At 36.0% G+C, this 20,562-nt stretch overlaps 1 protein-coding gene across 1 annotated transcript; it reads right to left on the reverse strand.

The window, feature by feature from the left end:
* Window positions 1-3,577: 3,577 nt before the first annotated feature.
* On the reverse strand, window positions 3,578-17,241 carry LOC127833302 (uncharacterized). Its single transcript, XM_052358482.1, has 4 exons — window positions 16,459-17,241; window positions 14,044-14,159; window positions 6,374-6,584; window positions 3,578-5,554 (listed from the first exon to the last, which is right to left on the reverse strand). The coding sequence occupies exons 1-4, from the start codon at window positions 16,532-16,534 to the stop codon at window positions 4,851-4,853; spliced, it is 1,107 nt and encodes a 368-aa protein (XP_052214442.1). The 5' UTR covers window positions 16,535-17,241; the 3' UTR covers window positions 3,578-4,850.
* Between the last annotated feature and the right edge of the window lie 3,321 nt (window positions 17,242-20,562).

Genomic DNA, 20,562 nt, shown 5'->3' on the forward strand with positions numbered 1-20,562 from the left:
GAAACAACCGACTGACTTTCTGGTATGCCTAGCGTAGTTGACCCGCGGCGACTGCTACTATATGTTTGAGATCCTGTTCCTGGCGTTAATTGAGTAACATACGCACTAAAACTTGCATTAGAATGGCCGGTACCCGCGTTCTCCGATTGAAATTCTATTTCGCTAATACTCCTAACAGTGTCTCCGAACAGAAACGAATACGTCGGCGGCAAATCCGCCCGAGCACATGACTCGCTACTTTTGGTGCCGGAAACCAGCGCCTCCGACGCTGACCTCCGCCGTCGCTTCACGACTCGCGCAATGTGCATGATAGCAATTCATATGACGCGGACGCCAACGGAGAGACCGGCGGCAATACCTATGACGCCGAAATTTGTGGGCGGGGAGCTATCCGGGGCAGCTGGAAATACAGAAAACATACTTTGAATTAGCCTTATGCAAAAGTTTCTGTCAAATATCAATTATAGCAAACGTATTATAAAGTGTTTTCGATAAAGCGTTGTATTGGTCAAGAAAAACAGAATGTAGTGTGTAGTGTGTAGGGATTTAACCACGATGTCGTAAGCCCGAGTTAAATTTCAATAACTACATGTCAGAAACATTATAAGCGGATATCTAACGACTTTGCGAAAATTAAAATAATGAACACAAGTATCGCTTTTCAACTATTCATAAGCCATGCAACAAATTATACCCGTATATGAACAAAACATATGGAAAGAAAGTTTTCATTTTAGTTGCACATACATGTATCAATACTTGGTAAATGAAAATGGTTTTCTATTATCGTTATTTATCCGCCAGTCAACTCTTTGTCATTCTGGATGCAATTGTTAAAAAAGTAAACTTATGGTTACTGATAACTACTATTAGTTTTCGAACACACATATACTTGAGTTTTTGGTAATTAGTACTGTCTAAAATCAACATAAAGTATTAACTAGTCCTTCCATCCTTCCTCCCTTCCTTCCCTCCTTTCCTCTCTTCATTTCTAAGTTTACTAAACATTAAGAAGAACCGGTCGTTCGCTATTACTAGTAATACATTTATGTATTAATTTTTGACTTAAACAGGCATTCGAACCGGATTGCATAGTTAGCACACTTGCGGGTTTTCCTTTGGTCGGAGTCCCTACATAAGATACCAGCTGTGGTACATGGCTCATCTAGGATGTCGGCTACTAAGTCACTTGAGAGAGCGTCAAACGTCAACGTGTGATTGTCGACGTCACGACATTCGGCGTTGATTGGAGAGTACCCGCCGCAGATTTGCCAGCCGCGCTGAAATCGCGAATACAAACTTTTGATAATTGATTGAATTATGTACATGTGTGGAGGATTTTATACAAGTGTACATGGTCAAGGAGTAACACAGGGGATGGGACAAGCGAGGTTTGAGGTCGCCGTGGTGTAATGGATATGGTGTTCGCCTAGCGACCGGTAGGTCATGGGTTCGATCCCTACTGTGGGAGCGTTCTGTAGATCTCCCCCAAAAGACACCAAGTACTGGTTCTCAGGAAACGGTCTCAAGAGCGTTTCAATAAGCCTGAGGCTTTCGATGAAATCGGGCTAAAATAAATAGGTTTAAACTAAGCGAGGTTTCATTATGTGATGTAGCCATTGGCTCGTCTGTTATGATTGTCCATGCCTTACTTAGCTCAGCTCCAAGCTCGTGAACGGAGTTGGTGTCGTGGGAATTAATTTAAACACATATTTTTTAGAACATGACACGGTCCTATAACTTGAATTTATCATAAAAACGATGACGGTATATATTACTATACTATTCAAGTTCAATAAATATGCAGTATATTTCAAAATGAAATGTGTACGATTCTGCTTGGCAAATGGGACAATATTGAGTAATGATGAATTATAACATACGATTGAAATGTTAACTAGACAGATCTGTTGCTTCACAAGACGTGGTTGATCCTTGTTTAAAATGCGTAATTATATGAAATCGGTTGAAGAAAGTTTCCACATTTTTTTTCTAGTTTTTACTGATTTTAGGAGACACACGAAATGGCCCGGAGAGGGCAGTGCTTCGACATGATAACATACCGTGTGCGATCAATTTGAAATCGGGGATAACAAATTATTATGTCCATTCGCCTTATACACGTGGCACTTATAAACATTTACAAAATAACTAGAAACAGTTGTAGGGTCAAAAAACGATCTGTACATAGCTTGTATATAAATTGCAATTTACAATAACTCTAGCCATTTTCAACAAATCTGTTTTGCCTACATACATAACTCTTAAGAAATCTCGAGTTATATTTATCACATTTCGTGTCTCCAATTAACGATTAACGTAAACAAAGCCGCTTGTTTTAATTCGTATATCAATCATGCTAATTAGTGAATGACATGTTAAAACAGGCTAAATCTGTTTTCCCTTCTGTATTAAGTGTCTTGAAACAATACACTCCATTATAACCGCGTCACATTTGCATTTTTATTCAATCACGACGTGACACAATAATCCTGTTATTGGTATGCATAAGGATAAGGCTGTTTTGTTCATTTTCGTGACACACGTGTTTTGACACACGTGTTTTAAAATCACGTTTGGCATCTACGTTGTTTATGAAAACTATGCAAGGATGAGATAATAAATTACAAAGTAATTTAGATATAATGTTGCTTCGATGTAACCTTTTCTACAGCAAATGTCAACGTTTTTATTAATTAACTGCGTGTTGCGAAAAAAATCTTCGGCAATATACGGCATGTTCCTTATTTTCGGACGACGTTGCCCCATTATAATGTTTCACGATTTCGTGTTCCCCGAATGCAAAAAGTACGATAGTTGATGCATCACATATGTTTTTTAGTTGCATAACCGATATATCATCCACGCATGTTCAAACTGATACTGGTTTCGTTCAGCTGTCCATCAAACCAAAAACATATGTGTATTAATGTCTCAAGCAATCTCGTAAACAAGAATGATTGATCCGAGAACGCAATGTCGGGGCATCTTAATAAACGTACGGTTAACTTCGGTGAGGAACATGGTGAAGACATCCTTCGAAAGAAATACTGTCGTAAGGCGCACTGTTTGGCCTTGCATGTACGTCAAATTGCAACTGAATCAGTCATATTACCAGTATGTGAATTTAGACTTGACAGTGAATGTGTGGACTGATGTATTGACATTGAACGAGATTGACCAACATACGTGAACAAAACAGATGTTTAATAATAATTTTTGTCTTCAGGCAAAGCAACAACAAAATTATGAAAATTAGACTCACAGCCATATAGAGCCTATACCGTAGGTTGAAGCCAAGTGTCTTAAATTAAGCGTTATACCGGTCCGAAATTCTGTATCAATGGTATTTAACACAAAATATACGATCAGTATTATATCGTATAAACAAATATCTGGTGTTGATTATCTAGGTATGTACTGTTAATTAAAGTAGCGTCAGATAGTAACCAACATATTAATACTTTTCCTTGATCAATGGTCTGAAATGGTAGAATGTAGTTATTGTGTAGGCTTTCAGAATTAAAATCCACCTAAATCAATAAAACGTTAGACAATAAAAAGAACACGCAGTATGGCCGTTTCATAAATCTTTATTAATGCATTTATATTTGGTTCGAACAAAAGAAATTAGGTTTTCTAACCAAACACATCTTATTCTATGTGTTTGACTCTTCGCGAATTACAATGTTTTAATTTAGCTTTTTGTCGTTTGTATAATTTTGATCAGATATTAAAATGTTTGTGAAAAGGGCGTCAAATTCTTGTTTTTTTTCAATAACACGAATCTCTTAAAAGACGTCCCTTCGGGTGGTTAGACATGTCAGTCAATACATATAGGCCTTGTTCTGAGAAAACTGGGCTTAATGCATTTGCGTAAAGTGTCGTCCCAGATTAGCCTGTGCAGTCCGAAAAGGCTAATCAGGGACGACATTTCCCGCTTAAACTAGATTTTCGGTAAAAAGGGACTTCCTTTAAACGAAAAATACCATTAAAGCGGAAAGTGTCGTCCCTGATTAGCCTGTGCGGACTGCACAGGCTAATCTGGGACGACACTTTACGCACATGCATTAAGCCCAGTTTTCTCAGAACAAGGCTCATATGATAGTAATACCACTGAATGAAAAATATAAACAATATATACAGTAGCATTCATGTTATTATTATATACTACACTTACTACTACATGTGTGTTTGTATAAAGCACACACTATAAACAATAACTATTTGTCTTTCATATTGCACCAATAGTAAACAAATAATTATCAAAATAATTTACCATGAGTTATAACCTAAACATGACATGTTTGAAATAGGTGATCGTTGAGCACCGGTGAAATATCTAATATCCACCATATCATTGCGAAAAGAATGCTTTAAAAGAGATATGGGCCGTGCTCTGTGAACAGGGGGTTTAATGCATGTGCGTAAAGTGCCGTCCGAGATAAGTCTGTGCAGTCCGCACAGGCTAATCTGGGACGACACTATACGCATATGAATCAAACCCGTTTTTCACAGAGCACGGCCAATATATACTCGATATACTCAGTATATATATTATGCTCATATGGTTAAGGAGTAACAGGTTAATTTTGTCAAGCTAGACATAGGTCATTAAACAGATTCAGAAACAAAACTCATTCATAGGAATGATCACGAATAGCACCATATTTCGCCTTGAGAACATCTCGTGGGGGGAATATGCCTTTCCTAATAAACAGTTACATAACCGGTACAAAAAAACACAACCGTTTAACAACAAACCGCTTTATAAACGTTTTAGTCAACGAATCGGTGATAATTCATGAACAAATTATATATAAACATAATTTTTTAAGTTTTGCAGCAGGTTAAGGTAACTCTATCTTTTCTTTGGCTTCCTTTTCTTTTGCTTCTGGTACAAATTCAGGATTTATCTCCCTTGAGCCCAGAAATATTACAGCGTCTTTATACTCCGGTGGAGGAGTGCGCTCATAGCTGAGATCTGGCGTTGGTGGACGTGTGACGTCACGAGGTTCCCGTGTCTCCGAACGTGAAAATATTTCAAATATTGAGACGTGCATATTGGGAAACCGAGAGCGCCACGCTCCTGATGGTCTTCTTGGTCCAGGCTCAGGTACTTCCGGTCCGGCCGGAAGTCCGTCTGGCGATAAGGAAACAACCGACTGACTTTCTGGTATGCCTAGCGTAGTTGACCCGCGGCGACTGCTACTATATGTCTGAGATCCTGTTCCTGCCGACAATTGAGTAACAGAAGCACTAAAACTTGCATTAGAATGACCGGTATCCGCGTTTTCCGATTGAAATTCTATTTCGCTAATACTCCTTACAGTGTCTCCGAACAGAAACGAATACGTCGGCGGCAAATCTGCCCGAGAGAAAGACTCGTTACTGCTGGTGCCGGAAACCAGCGCCCTCGAAGCTGACCTCCGCCGTCGCTTGACGACACGCGCAATATGCATGATGGCAATGCATATGACGGGAATAACAATGGAGAGACCGGCAGCAATACCTATGACGCCGATATTTGTGGGTGGGGAGCTATCCGGGACAGCTGGAAATACACAAAACATACTTTGGATTAGCCATATACAAAAGTTTCTGTCAAATATCAATTAGAGCAAACGTATTACAAAGTGTTTCCGATAAAGCGTTGTAATGGTTAAGAAAAACAGTATGTTGTGCTTATGTGTAGGGATTTAACCACGAGGTCGTAAGCCCGAGTTAAATTTCAACCTTCAGAAAAATTATAAGAGGATATCTAACGATCGTGCGGCAATTAAAATAATGAACACAAGTATCGCTTTTCAACTACTCATAAGCAATGCAACAAATTATACCCGTACATGAGCAAAACATAGTGTAAGAAAGATTGCATTTTAGTTGCACATACATGTGTCAATACTCGTAAAATAAAAATTGTTTTTCTATTATCGTGATTTATCCGCCAGTCAACTCGTTGTCGTTCTGTGTGCAATCGTTCAAAAAGTAAACTCATGGTTACTGATAACTATTGTGAGTTTTCAAACACACATATACTTGATTTTTTTAGGGTAGAATCGCTGTCCACAATCAACACAAATAATTAACTAGTCCTTCCTTCCTTCCTTCCTTCCTTCCTTCCTTCCTTCCTTCCTTCCTTCCTTCCTTCCTTCCTTCCTTCCTTCCTTCCTTCCTTCCTTCCTTCCTTCCTTCCTTATTTCCTCCATCCGTCCCTCCGTCCAGTCGTCCTTTCCTCCCTCCATCCCGTCGTCCTTCACTCCGTCCCGTCGTCCTAACCTCCATCTCGAAACTCCCTTCTTTCTTAGTTTACTAAACATTCAGCACCGGTCGTTCGCTATATTATTAATACATTAATTAAGGTGTAACTTACAAAGGCATTCGAACCGGATTGCATAGTTAGCACACTTGCGGGGTTTCCTCTGGTCGGAGTCCCTACATAAGATACCGGCAGTGGTACATGGCTCATCTAGGATGTCGGCTACTAAGTCACTTGAGAGAGCGTCAAACGTCAACGTGTGATTGTCGACGTCACGACATTCGGCGTTGATTGGAGAGTACCCGCCGCAGATTTGCCAGCCGCGCTAAAATAGCGAAAACAAAACTTTATACATGTTATACGGAAATTATTATTGTCATTGAACTGTTACTTAATAATTGATTGAATTATGTACACGTGCGGGAGATTTTTATACAAGGTTACATGGTAAGGGGAAACAAAGGGGATGGGACTAGCGAAGTTTCATAATTTTACGTAGCCATTTGCTCGTCTTTTATGATTGTCCATGCCCTACTTAGCTCAGCTTCAAGCTCGTGAACGGAGTTGGTGTCGCGGGAATTAATAGAAACACATATATTTTAGAACATGACACGGTCCTATACCTTGAATTTATCATAAAAACGATGACAGTAGATATTACTATACTAGATTTAGTAATGAGGTATTATAACATACGATTGAAATGTTAACTTTATAGATATGTTGCTACACAAGACGTGTTTGATCCCTGTTCAAAATGAATAATTATATGACATCGGTTGAAGAAAATTTCCATTATTTTTTATTTTTTGTTACTGATTTTAGGAGACACAAGAAATGGCCCGGGGAGTGCAGTGTTTTGACATTATTACACGCCGTGTCAATTTGAAATCGGGGATAACACATTATTATGCCCATTCGCTTTATAAACGTGGTACGTATAAACAATTACAAAATTACTAGTAACAGTTGTAGGGTTAAAACACGATATGTACATGACTTGCATATAAATCACAATACCAATTACTCAAGCTATATTAAACAAATCTGTTTTTCCTACAAACATAAATCTTATGAAATCTCGAGTTATATTTATCACATTTCGTGTCTCCAATAAACGATTAACGTAAACAAAGCCGCTTGTTTTAATTCGCATATCAATCTTGCTAATTAGTGAATGACATTATAAAAACAGGCAAAATCTGCCTTCTCTTCAATATTAATTGTCTTGAAACAACACGCTTCATTATAACCGCTTCACATTTGCATTTTTATTCAATCTCGAGGTGAAACAATAAGCCTGTTATTGATATGCATATGGATGAGGTTGTTCTGTTCATTTTCGTGACACACGTGTTTTGACACACGTGTTTTAAAACACGTGTGACATCTACGTCGTTTATAGGTTGGCATGAAAACGATGTAAGAATGTGATAATAAATAACATACTGTATTTTATAATCGCAATTACAATATAATCTTACTTCGATATAACTTTGTTTTTTGTATATTTCAGCGTTTTGATAAAATAACCGCGTTTTGCGAAAACGAATTTCGGCAATATGCGGCACGAGATTTATGTTCGGACGACGTGGCTCCATTATAATGTTTCACGATTTCGTGTTCCCCGTATGCAAAAAGTACAATAATTGAAACACCACATATGTTTTTAGTGACATAACACTTGAAGCGATATATCATCCACGCATGTTCAAACTGATACTGGTTTCGTTCAGCTGTCCATCAAACCGAACACTTATTGCATATGTGTATTAATGTCTCAAGCAATCTCGTAAACAGGTATGATTGATCCGAGGACACAATGTCGGGGCATGTTAATAAATGTACGTTTAACTTCGGTGAGGTACATGGTGAGGACATCCTTCGAAAGAAATACTGTCGTAAGGCGCACTGTTTGGCCTAGCATGTACGTCAAATTGCAACTGAATCAGTCATATTACAAGTATTTGAATTTAGACTTGACAGTGAATATGTCGACTGATGTATTGACATTGAACTAGATCTCGACCAACATACGTGAACAAAACAGATGTTTAATAATATTTTTCGTGTTAAGGCAAAGCAACGACAAAATTATGAAAATTAGACTAACAACCCTATACAGCCTATACCGTAGGTTGAAGCTAAGTGTCTTAAATTAAGCGTTATACCGGTCCGAAATTCTGTATCAATCGTATTAAACACAAAATATACGATCAGTATTATATCGTATAAACAAATATCCGGTGTTGATTATCTGGGTATGTACTGTTAATTAAAGTAGCGTCAGATAGTAACCAACATATTAATATTTTTCCTTGATCAATGGTCTGAGATGGTAGAATGTAGTTATTGTGTAGGCTTTCAGAATTAAAATCCACCTAAATCAATAAAACGTTAGACAAGAAAAAGAACACGCAGTATGGCCGTTTCATAAATCTTTATTAATGCATTTATATTTGGTTCGAACAAAAGAAAATAGGTTTTCTAACCAAACCTGCGCGATCTTCATTAAAACAAAGAATGACCAGCATCGTAAAATTAATCATAAAAGGTGACAACATCAACGCTTTACGGTTCATATGACAAGTCGAATACAGCCTGCATTGTAACTTTTTTAAACGCGTCGTTTGATTTCGTTACAGTATAGTACACGGAAACCTACGAGAAGCGAAATATATATTAATGACTACGAAATTTTGATAGTTTAATCGCCCAGGGTAAATAAAGAAGCATAGCCTTTTTTTAGTGAAAGTGGAGAACGGAATTGTTAAATATGTTCAGGGTTTTTTTTTACTAAGAAAGTGACGCCGATATTCGGCGTCTTCCCCCACCAGAATTTTTCCCCTAAAAATACCATTTCCCCTCCAAAAATATAATTTTTCACCAAAATATAATATTTTACCCTCAAAGAATTTTTTTTTTTCTTTTGGGAAGTTGACGCTTATCCAATTTGTACCATGTACAACGATCTCTCTCTCTCTCTCCCGACGAACACTCAAATCTGGGAATCCCAGTGATTCTATATATAGCTCTTAAATAACGTCATGGAAACCGGGCAACTAATCGTATTAATCATGTGACTATTTTACTGGATTCCGGTCTTGCGCGAGAAGGGTGTTTCGTCAATTAATTACCGGAAACCAGTCGAATTTTCATCCGGGTTATGTGAAAGCCAAGATATAAACGTTAAAACAGAAAAAGTCTCACAATTGGCGTTCATACACAAACAAAATAAAACGTTCGGACTCGGAAAATATTAATTGCGTTGACGTATTTTTTAAGAATGAATCATCAAAAACCGTTGAAACCCAGCAGGATTCGGAGGTACATGTAATCAACATCGATCAATACTGTCGGATTATTGTGAAAGTGAAAGTAGACAATCGGCAGCTGCCGCACCTTTCCCTTCCAATACTGTAGCAGATCTAGATCGTCAACCCATTCATCATGAAATTGAAATCACAATATTGACATCGTTCCCCGGCCCAAGTTGAAAACATTTCCCATGATTATTAGATCTACCCCTGCAACTTTAATTAGGACTTTGACTTTAATATCATACTTGTTCATGTGTTTAAGAACAAAAAGGTCAGAGACATGACTCTTTTTCTAAAAAAAAACCTGAAGTCTGTAGGTCAGTTATAGACATTGAAATGAACAGTTTTTATTTTTTCCCCAAATATGTCTCTTTCGCGCTCGATTTTCCCCTTTTACCCAGCGTCCAGCGTCTTCCCCTTTTTCTTAAAAAAACCCCTGATGTTTTTTAATCCTGCACAATTATTGATCATCGTATATTAAAATCGAAATATTGACATTATCCTTCCTGATCGATTGAAACCTTTTTTTTATGCCAATCGTGATACATCGGCTATCTCCGGATTCCTTCGGATTGATTTATAGAATAAATCGTCTGCTGATCCAGAGTGATTTTATGCGTGTGTAATTAACAACTTGGGTTAAAGATCGCGTGGTATATTTTATCCCCATTAAAGGGACCTATTCCCGTTTTTGTGAACTGACAAAATTGAAAAACAAATGGTTTCAGATTTGCAAATTTTCGTTGTAATAATTATATATGCGATTAAACAGTAATACTGAAAATTTACCGTGCTCTCAAATGTCAGTAATATGCATCTTATAACGATTTAAAGACCTTTCAATTATAAAGCGTAACAAACGCGAAACGATTGAATAATTTCAACACTTCTGTTGATATTATGTTGATATATTTTGTGAAATTACGAGGATTGTTTACATAAAGTATACGATAAATTGAATATCATATTATCACGGATGGCCGAGTGGTTTAAGCGCTACACTTTGGGCAGTGGTTCGAGCCCGGTTGTAGATGACATTTTGCTTTCCATATTTTATTCTTGTATTATAGCTTTTTAGTTTCGATGTTTACATTTTAAATCAGTTTTTATATTAATTATTTTATAATTAATGATTTTTTTATATATAAAAATAGTCATTACAAAATTAAATGGATAAAAAAACAATTTAAAGAATTTAATGACACACTTCAAAACATGCCCAAATCTGTGAACAACTCCCTTAAAAAATTTGGTTATTCAACGAAGAAGAACGATAATCCAAAATTTGTTCTCAACAAAAGATTAACAAAAACATTTATATATCAACCATTTCAACACCGATACGTAATTTTTATTGTGCTAGTAGATCGAAAAACAACTTATCCTCGGTATAAACAACATTTGCCAACTTGTATAACCAATTGCAATTTGATGCAAATAATAACGATTGACATTGTATGCGATTATAGAAGGATTATAAATAGACCACATGTGCTTGTAACAGCTAACTAGTGGTTTCTAACACATTTTAACTCATTTTGGGAAACGTCTATTTAACAGAGCTTAAAGACTTAGCTGTATTGTTACTCGTGAGCTAACAGAACTAAACATGTGGTAAATGACCTCTGTAAGCATGTTTCTTACACACACCCGGATGTGGGTAAATGACCGATAGGGCGAGGAAACAAAGCCTTCAATCTAACAACTAAGCGATATACTGCATCGAACTGCAACGCACCTGTTCCAATATTATCAACCAATTATGAGATTATTTATGATACCCTAAAGATTTATCAACAAACAATACGGTATACATGAAAGATCACTGACCACTGATTTTCATAAGAATGAAACGAATGTAAATTAATTTGACTTGGTGCGCTTATACGCCAACTCTAACTTTAACAATATTTGTTAAGAATGAATATTCTTGACAGATTATTGAAGAACGATTTGCGCCTGGAAAGTTTGTTAACCCTTACAGTGCTGGAACCGAATTTTGAAGGCTTTTGCAAACAGTTTGGATCCAGTAGTGCGTTCAGTTACAGCGAACGTTCGCTATAGTTCGCGAACGGTCGCGAACGTTCGCTATTGAACGCTCGGTTCGCCGCGAACGTTCGCGAACCGAAGCGAACCCTCTCGGGAGGTAGTTCGCTAGCGAAACCAAGATGGCGGACAAATAAATATGTTGTATTTGTTTAGTGTTACTTCGATATTTTTTCCTTTTTTTTGTAGTACATAAAGTGAATTGAACAATAAACAAAGTGTATAGGAGGTTTTGGGGATTCCGATAATAACGTCACGTTTGCGCATTCTCAAATTTTGGCCGCCAACACTGCGGCCATTCTGCGTTTGCGTTTGATGATCCGCATCGTGATAAGATTTCAATCATATTCGCGACCCATTTTAAGAACAACAAATTATTCATAAATTGAAATTCTTCCATATTAAATAGAATCCAATGAATGAACACAAATAAGGACGAAAACAAACAACAAATTGGTTGATTTTATGTTATCAACATCAAGAAACTATTTCAACCTATATGTCCGTAAAGACTTACCTTGTTACAGATTAACTAAATCCTCTTGATACATGTAAATGTTTGTATTTAATTGTTCACACCAATTTTGACACTCCTTATTTCAGCATTTTTAACCACCCATTGTTTAATTGCCCCATTTGCTCATCACAAACCGATTATCTCGATATGATCGGATACTGTCCAGACAATAACTAAGAAAACAGGGTGTCATAAACCCAGGGACCCATATTTGTATGACTCAGTATGGGGTCATTAACCACATGTGTCTGGTCATTAAACACAATTTATGATACCTCCGTGTCATCTCTGGGCATATTAAGCCAAAAACTTAACAGTTGCTTAAATAAAACATTTGAACATATTTAAAAAATAGACGTACATTTGTTCGAAATGGATTAACAGGAACTATTAAGTATATAAGCCAGTTTAAACATAACACTTAAGTGTTTTATAATGACAATACATTTAAAATAGTGTAGAAAGTTACTGCTACACAATTATCGTATTTAACGGGTACCTGCAAATGTAAACCGATATAATAACGTGTAAAGATCGTGCGTTTTTGCAGTGTTCGAAACAGCATCGTGAAAACAAGCAATCGCGTTTGATCATAATATCGATATAAAAAACTTGGGTGAAATAAATGTATAGATTTATGGTATAATAAAATGCCAGATTTGTATCGCTCATAATCACTACATTAGAGTTTTCAATATACATGTGCATTCAAAGACAGTTTAATTCGCAAAATATGCAGGTGTTGTTTTTTTCCACGAGAATGCTAAAATTTATTAATATTTTCATTAAATGTAAACGAAACGAAAATTCATTCAATGTAAAAGAAAATTACAACTACATTTAAAGATTATAATGTATTGCGCTATTTAGGGCTTTGTTTTATAACTGATTCAATGCACCTCTTACACTAAATTTCGATCGCTAATGAAAAATAACACTATCGCATCCACACCACTTATAATTATAATCAAATTATTATAGGGTTTTTTTGTGTGGAAATATCTGTTAGTTAAGTACTTTCTGTGTTATTAGCGATTTCCGCCATCAAAATCGCTACAAATTTCTGGGAGCCGCCATCTTGAAACGTTCGCGCCGAACTTATCGTTCAATAAGACCGAATCGGAAACGAACGATCATTGGCGAACGTTCGCTGTAACTGAACGCACTACAGATGAGACGCCACAGAACGTGGCGTCTCATCTGGATCCAAACTGTTTGCTATTCTGATAGTATTCTTTGAAAAAAATCGAAGAAAATGCTAATTTTAGAAATTCAGCAGACGACATTTTAGCAGATGACAAATTACCCAGCATGCAAAGGGTTAACGTACAATTATTTGTAGTCAAGTCGAAGAATGAGTTGATGAATACGAGCCCGAGCCAAAGAGCCCCGGAGTGGGAGTTATATTAAGAAAACCGACAAGAGTGTACCGGGTAGTTTCGATAAACAGTGGTAGCGGTTGAAAAAATACAGTTTGAGGCTAGGACGTTGATGTGAAAAAAGGTTCAAGTAAGAGTATCGGTGCAAAAAGGCCAAACACAGAGCGGTTCAAAGAGGTGTAAGTGAAGGAAAGATGTTAGTTTTGAGTGTTGAATAATTCAGCTACGTTTAGTATAAGAATGAGCACGATTTGTTTTAATGTTGCTATTTCTCAAACATTTGCAACGTTAGAATTGGCAGATCATTATAATCGAAGATTCGTGCAATTCTTTACTGACCATTGCACTTTTGCATCGATCTCTGCTATTTAACGTCACCTACATTGTGATATTAAGATGGTGCACAAAGATGGTACGCCCAACAACCCCCCCCCCCCTTTAAATACCAAGTCCATGCACTGACACCACGATAGATAACCATGCCAATATCTAACATTAACACCATATTTTCCCTCTACCTACCCTGCGAATGGAGTTGACTCTCTCGTCGTCCTGCTCGCCGGAAGTGGGCTTGTCCGTGTTGTACCAGGCTGTCCACGTCCACGTGCGAATGCGCGTCGCTTCTTCCGCTGCATTAACTGTAAACAAGGACAACAAAAATCTCAACAAAATACTCAATAAATGTTGCTGCTGATACTATGAATATCGCTGTTCAGCTGGTGAAGCAAATATTGTTAATTGTGCTGTTGCTTCTATAACTACTGCATTATGTATATATTATGTTGCTTTAAAAGACTTCAACTAATACCACAACCATCCTCATCCCTATCGCCAGCACCATTACCACCACGTTAACATTAAAGGGACCGTCAACCGCGATTGACGAAAAAAGAAAAGTTCTAAAATACCGATTTTTTTTACAATTATTAGTTTATATTGATTAAAATAGAACGACTGGTATATTACATTATTTGAAAAAAGTTAATATTATCAGTATATTCGGTAATAAAATTATAAACTATAAATAACGCAAGCAGATTGATCATTTTATATATATAATATATACACTTCACAACTCATGCACAATTTGCATTCCTGGGTTTACCATGTGACGATAATGATCAATCCACAAGCGTTATTTAAATTTAATTGGAAGTTACCTGGTACCTGTACCCAGTAAAATTTATTACCGAATATACTGAAAATATGAAAACTTAACAATTTTTTCCAAGTAATGTAATTTACTAGTCGTGATATTTTAATCAATATAAACTAATAATTGTAAAAAACGGTATTTTAGAACTTTTGTTTTTTCGTCAATTGCGGTTGACGGTCCCTTTAAAGTGATATTATGCGCATTTTTCACTGTTGATTGAGCTTAAAAGAATTAACAGATCAAAAGAGCTAGTCAAAATGTGGTATATGACCAATTACCTGCAGCTCATCTTGCTACTAGTTATTCATTAAATATATATATATATATATTATATTCGATATTTTACATGACTGTACAGTCCTCTAAGCCGAGCGGAATTGTACTTTATTAGGATCGGAGTTAGTGTTCGTGTGTCGTATAATCGAATCTGCACTAAAACTAAATTTAGACCCACATTGTATATCGAAACATTTCTGTTGTCAGTTGTCAAAACGAAAGTATGGTTGATATTCAAATGCATTATTTTTCTCTTTCCGAGATATTGTTTTAGTATGTGGATACTGCATTAACAAATATACGTGTATATGAAGTTAAAACACCAAAAAATAAACAACGGTTGCGATAGACACCTATAAACATAGCATATACTGTTAGATGCGCATAATATCACTTTAACTACCACTTCTGCGATAAATGTTTCTTTTGCTGCTATTAGTTTTCTTGTAATAGTTTCACTTCCTTTAGGACATTACGTGTTTGTCACATGCGTAGTGCACTACATAATAAATGGTGAGTTCACGTTATCTGTATCGTCAAAACCATCGAACGGTCAACAAAAACCAGGTTATATGCAGTGGCGATAACAGATCTTCCTTGTCCACTCTCTTCAAAAAAGAGGAAAACGTCTATCTGATTTCCTGAAGGTTATCAGAATATCAACAAGCAATTAAACACAGCAGCTTTTCAAACCTTAAATCATTGTCCTAGTTTATTTCACGAAAACCTCCACTTTTTATATAACATATCGGACACATTATAGGTAATGAGACTCTAAACAAGTTAAAAAATAGCATACACCTGACGAACGCTTATCAAATACGCATATCATAAAATACAAACAGAAGTATTAAGCCTGTTAAGAAACCGACAAGAGCGACAATACAAACACAATACGGTTAGCGAATGTAGCTACTACTATAAGCATAACAATTTAATTACCGGATGTTACGATTTGCACTAGCATATGCGATAACTTTAGCACGTTTTTCATCGGACCTAACACAAAACTCTTAAACGACATTTTTTGTACCTTTATCACCGGACGTTACGCTAAGCAACTTCAACTACGAATAGTTTAATATTGCAATCACCAGCATAATTCTTAGCAGAAATAAATACGAAACGTTAAGCTCTTTGGTCACCGGACGTAACCCTTAGTTAAGATTTAGTTTAAACCTATGTATTTCAGCTCGACTGCATCGAACGCCTAAGGCTTATTTGAAATACTATTGAGTCCGTTTCCTGGGACTATTTCCAGTTCACGGAGTCTTTGAGAGAGATAAGAGATCTAAAGAACGCTTCCACGGTGGGGATCGAGTCCATGACCTCCTGGTCGCTAGGCGCTTATACAGTTGAACACTATACAAACACGAATTAAAAACACGTTCAGACAAAACTAAGAGCCATCTCTTAAGAAACTTTAAACGCTTATTATCGTGCACAGTAATGAACGACAATATCACTGTAAAAAACATGTACAGAAGAATCAGATTTTACCATACCATATTGGACGAGGAAGGCCGCCAGCGCAAACGAATAGAGGCATGCACGTCGTTGAGGTTGATAAGTTCCATGCATTTCTGCTGTTTGCCCACTTGATTTCTTCTGTTATTAATTATTTAATTATTATATGTATCGGTTTATTGATAAATAATCGTCGAACTGTGTTCCCGATTTTGGATTTAGCCACAACTCAGCGACATGAATTTCAATAAATGTTAATTATTTATATAGTTGACACTCCCGTTGATATCAATGCACAAAATACAACCGTGCCTCACTGTTACCTTGATTAAATGTGCGGTATGATGTACGGTTCATTGGTTTGAAACGCGCAGTTTAAATTGTAGTAACAGTATGAGTCAGGCTCGCTAAACAGTCCTTCCTTCTACTTCGTGCATTGAAAAAAAAACACACTAAATTAAACCGAATAACTTAAGATATTGTAGAAATCTCTCTTATTATCTCACAATAATCGCGAACATTTCACAGGTACATTCATTCATTATGTCACAGTTAGCACATCTATTGTATACGTATTGTTAAATCAGCACGTCACAGTAGCACAATACTTATTATGCTCGCCGCTTTACTCGTAAGCCTATATATAATGTCCATTTTATATTGACTGTCAAAACATGAATAATTTCACGGTGGTTGAATGCGTTATGTATATATTCAACACGCTTTTGTTATTTCCTGATGACGTACTTCGTTTATCGGTAAGAAACTACTTCATGTAATATATGATACGTTTTAACATATCGGCTAAAGTCTGTACTACATTTTCGTTTAAATATTGTTTCAATCGGTTTTAACCAGTTCTGATGTTTCAATTTTGAATATTGTTTCAATCGGTTTTAACCAGCTCTGAAGTTTCAATTTTTGTCGGTGTGTCAGACTTAAGCTTTGATATAACGTCCGAGAAGTAGATGTTTATCTTAAGCGTCACGGGCTATCAAGGTAAATGCACTGTGTGCGTCATCAACACGATTCGTTACGTTTGTTAGCTGAAGTTATGAGGGTATGTTAATGTGTTAATTAATGCTGACGGTCGCACATTGTTGTGTTGCTTGAATATTGAAATTAAATACTTTTCAATTTATAATTGTTTCAATCGACGTATAACTTATTCATGTAAATGGCTAGGGATTTATTACGGTTTATGATTGCTAAAGTTATTGAAGTTATAATATATATATATATATATATATATATATATATATATATATTCAGGCATTTCCCCAGACGGTTTAAGCACAGCGGGCCCGCGGTGCCTGGACTTCAAAATCCATTGCGCCGCGGCGCTTGATTTTCAGATAATGACGTCGCGATGCTTGAAATGTTTACAAGCGATTCCAAGCTCTGATCCGAATGTTGTCTGCATTCTGGCATCGACCAATCCTTATAAGATTAATGTTCATAATAATAGATTTTATAAGACGTGAGCACGATTTATGGGTCGTTTATAGGGGTCACTTATGGTGTGTATCCCCTAATAATGGTCTATAATGATCGATTATTACCGGTACACGTGACGTACGAGCAATTGAAGGTAGCTCGATTTTGTTGTTGTTTCATTTTAATTGCACACGACTATTTACAAAATAAACAGTCAACGTTGTTTGTTGCGGTAGTGCGTACTTGAATAACAGAACATAACACGTGTTTTATTATTACTTGCAGTATAACAAAACACAGCGTGATTAAGAAGATTCATGTCATGTTAATCATATAATTTTAGTAAAACACGGTATACATTTCAGCGTTATTTAAGTTATATTTACAATTAATTAAAGTCAAAAGTCTAACTTGATTTCTCCCGCAAACTTACAATGTTTTCACACTATTTTCTCAAACGCGACTAAATTAACATCACCAACTTAACATGCAATTCACATCAAATAGCTTATTAGATATTTACGGAAAACGCTAAATCTGCAACAAAGTTTTCTTTAGTTTTAATGCACGAAATAATGATACGATCGAATATACGACTAGTCCCTGTGTCTGGAAAATCTGCAATTGCACATTTCTTTGTCAGTACTACTAATTATCATCGCTGTCAGAGAGTGAAATAAGTGAAAGTGTCAAGGACGTTTTAGTGATCCTGAGACCTCCAACCCACGAACCAAAAGTCTCAAACAGCGAGTCAGTGGCAGCAATATTGTCCAATGTTGTCCATGGGAAACAGAAGTTGAAGGAGGTAAGAATATCTTTACTTATCTTAACTTTTTGTAAGTATGTAGTGAAATCAACGCAAAATGAAATCGCACGCGGTGAATAATTATTAAAAACAGACAGATATTGTGTTGAATCAAATATTAGACACTACCGATGATAACATTTTAATATAAAAGCATATCTTAACGTAACTTTATAAACATATACTGGACTTTAAAATAAAACAGTTGTTTGAAAAATAATCCACCCTTTTGTAGGTTTATTGTGCTCTAAGTGTATTATTCACATGTGCAGATCAGTGCGTTCAGAAAAAAAATCGGTACTGCTCCTTGGGTACTTGACTAGACTGTCAATAATATACGTAATAACAAACGAAAAATGAGTTTTTGCTTAAGAATCTCTTAGTGTTAAGTCAATGAGATTTAACATTCTAATTTCAGAATAATTATACATTTTGTTTGTATTTCAAAAATAAATAAACAATAAACTTTTTTTAATGTTTTCATAGCTCCAAATTAGAGTGTATTTTATATAGGAAAATGCAGAAAAAGGTGGTGGTTAAATAGCTCCTAAGTTAAGTATTGTGTATTGTGATTAAGAAAATGTTGAAAAAAAGAAAGCTTATTGGGCACCCTTTTGAATCAACCCCTCATTCCGCCATGTCTTGCCGCTGTGCTTGACCAAAATCCTGGGGAAATGCCTGAATATATATATATATATATATATATATATATATAAAGTTAACTCATTTAAAACAATGAATGTTAAACAATCGTTTTACCAAGCATATATTATATGCGTAAACAATATTTCACGGGTTTTTAGTCCAATAACCAAGCCATGAGAACGACGAACGGGTGTTTATTGGCAGGTTTACAACGACACAGCACAAAAAATGCGGTGCCAACAAGGCATTCGATGTTTCGTAGCTTTTTTTGCATTGTTTATTTGAAAGTTTCCCCCAAATAATTTAATTCTTTATGCTGCGAAAAATTTGGTCATTTTACGCATGGACGTTCCTTTCAAAACAATTTATCGCAACGTTCAAATAATCACGCCACGTGAATAGCGAACCGATCATGATGTTTATTGTCCAGTAAACAACGAAACTGAAATCATTAAATAAACACGCTTCCAACATGGCTTGCAGTATAAAATTAATCTAATGCAAACTTTTTTTCCAGTTTCGGTACTATTTTTTTTTCATTGTTTATTGGCAGGTTTACCCCAAATAACGTAGTACTTTATGCGAAGAAAATAGGGCTAATTTCACGCATGCTTATTTCTTTAAAAACAATTTATCGCAACGTGTGAAATGTTTATTCGAAGGTACAACAATTCCGAAAACAGGTAAAATAAACACGAAGTAATAATTTTGAGAAATTATTACTGCATGTATGAACACATAATGTATTTATTACAGTAAATAGTTAGAGTTTGCTGCAAAGTATGCGTTGTTTGTCGTGTTTGTGTGTGTGTGTTTGTTACAATAGTAAAACTACTTTCTTTTTAAAACAGAGACGCTGTATGTTTACCTAACACGCCTATTTCTTGACCAATACCTGTAGCGACATTTTTTAAATATACAACGCTATTATAATACTTTTTTTGAGATTTCAATGTTACAAAACAGCCAACGGTATGCTCATAACGCTCTACATTTTGTCTTATAATCCAATAAGAAGTTTAAAGATTTTCTCCACAAACAATATTAAAGTGATATTATGGGCATCTTACAGTTTATGTGTCTATCGCAACCGTTGTTTATTTTTGGTGTTTTCACTTCATATACACTTATATTTGTTAATGCGGCATCAACATACTTAAACAATATCCCGGAAAGAGAAAAATGATGCATTTGAATATCAACCGTAATTTCGTTTTGACAACTGACGACAGAAATGATTCGATATACGACGTGA

This window comes from Dreissena polymorpha, chromosome 6 (genome assembly GCF_020536995.1).
Source record: "Dreissena polymorpha isolate Duluth1 chromosome 6, UMN_Dpol_1.0, whole genome shotgun sequence".
Taxonomy (NCBI): domain Eukaryota; kingdom Metazoa; phylum Mollusca; class Bivalvia; order Myida; family Dreissenidae; genus Dreissena; species Dreissena polymorpha.

What these genes read in the sequence shown, in the direction of transcription:
- LOC127833302 (XM_052358482.1), bottom strand. Translation starts at nt 16,534, where the DNA reads ATGCATGGAACTTATCAACCTCAACGACGTGCATGCCTCTATTCGTTT. An exon ending in GGCCTTCCTCGTCCAATATG is followed by an intron (nt 14,160 to 16,458) that starts GTATGGTAAAAT and finishes CCTTGTTTACAG; the next exon opens with TTAATGCAGCGGAAGAAGCG. An exon ending in GAGTCAACTCCATTCGCAGG is followed by an intron (nt 6,585 to 14,043) that starts GTAGGTAGAGGG and finishes TCGCTATTTTAG; the next exon opens with CGCGGCTGGCAAATCTGCGG.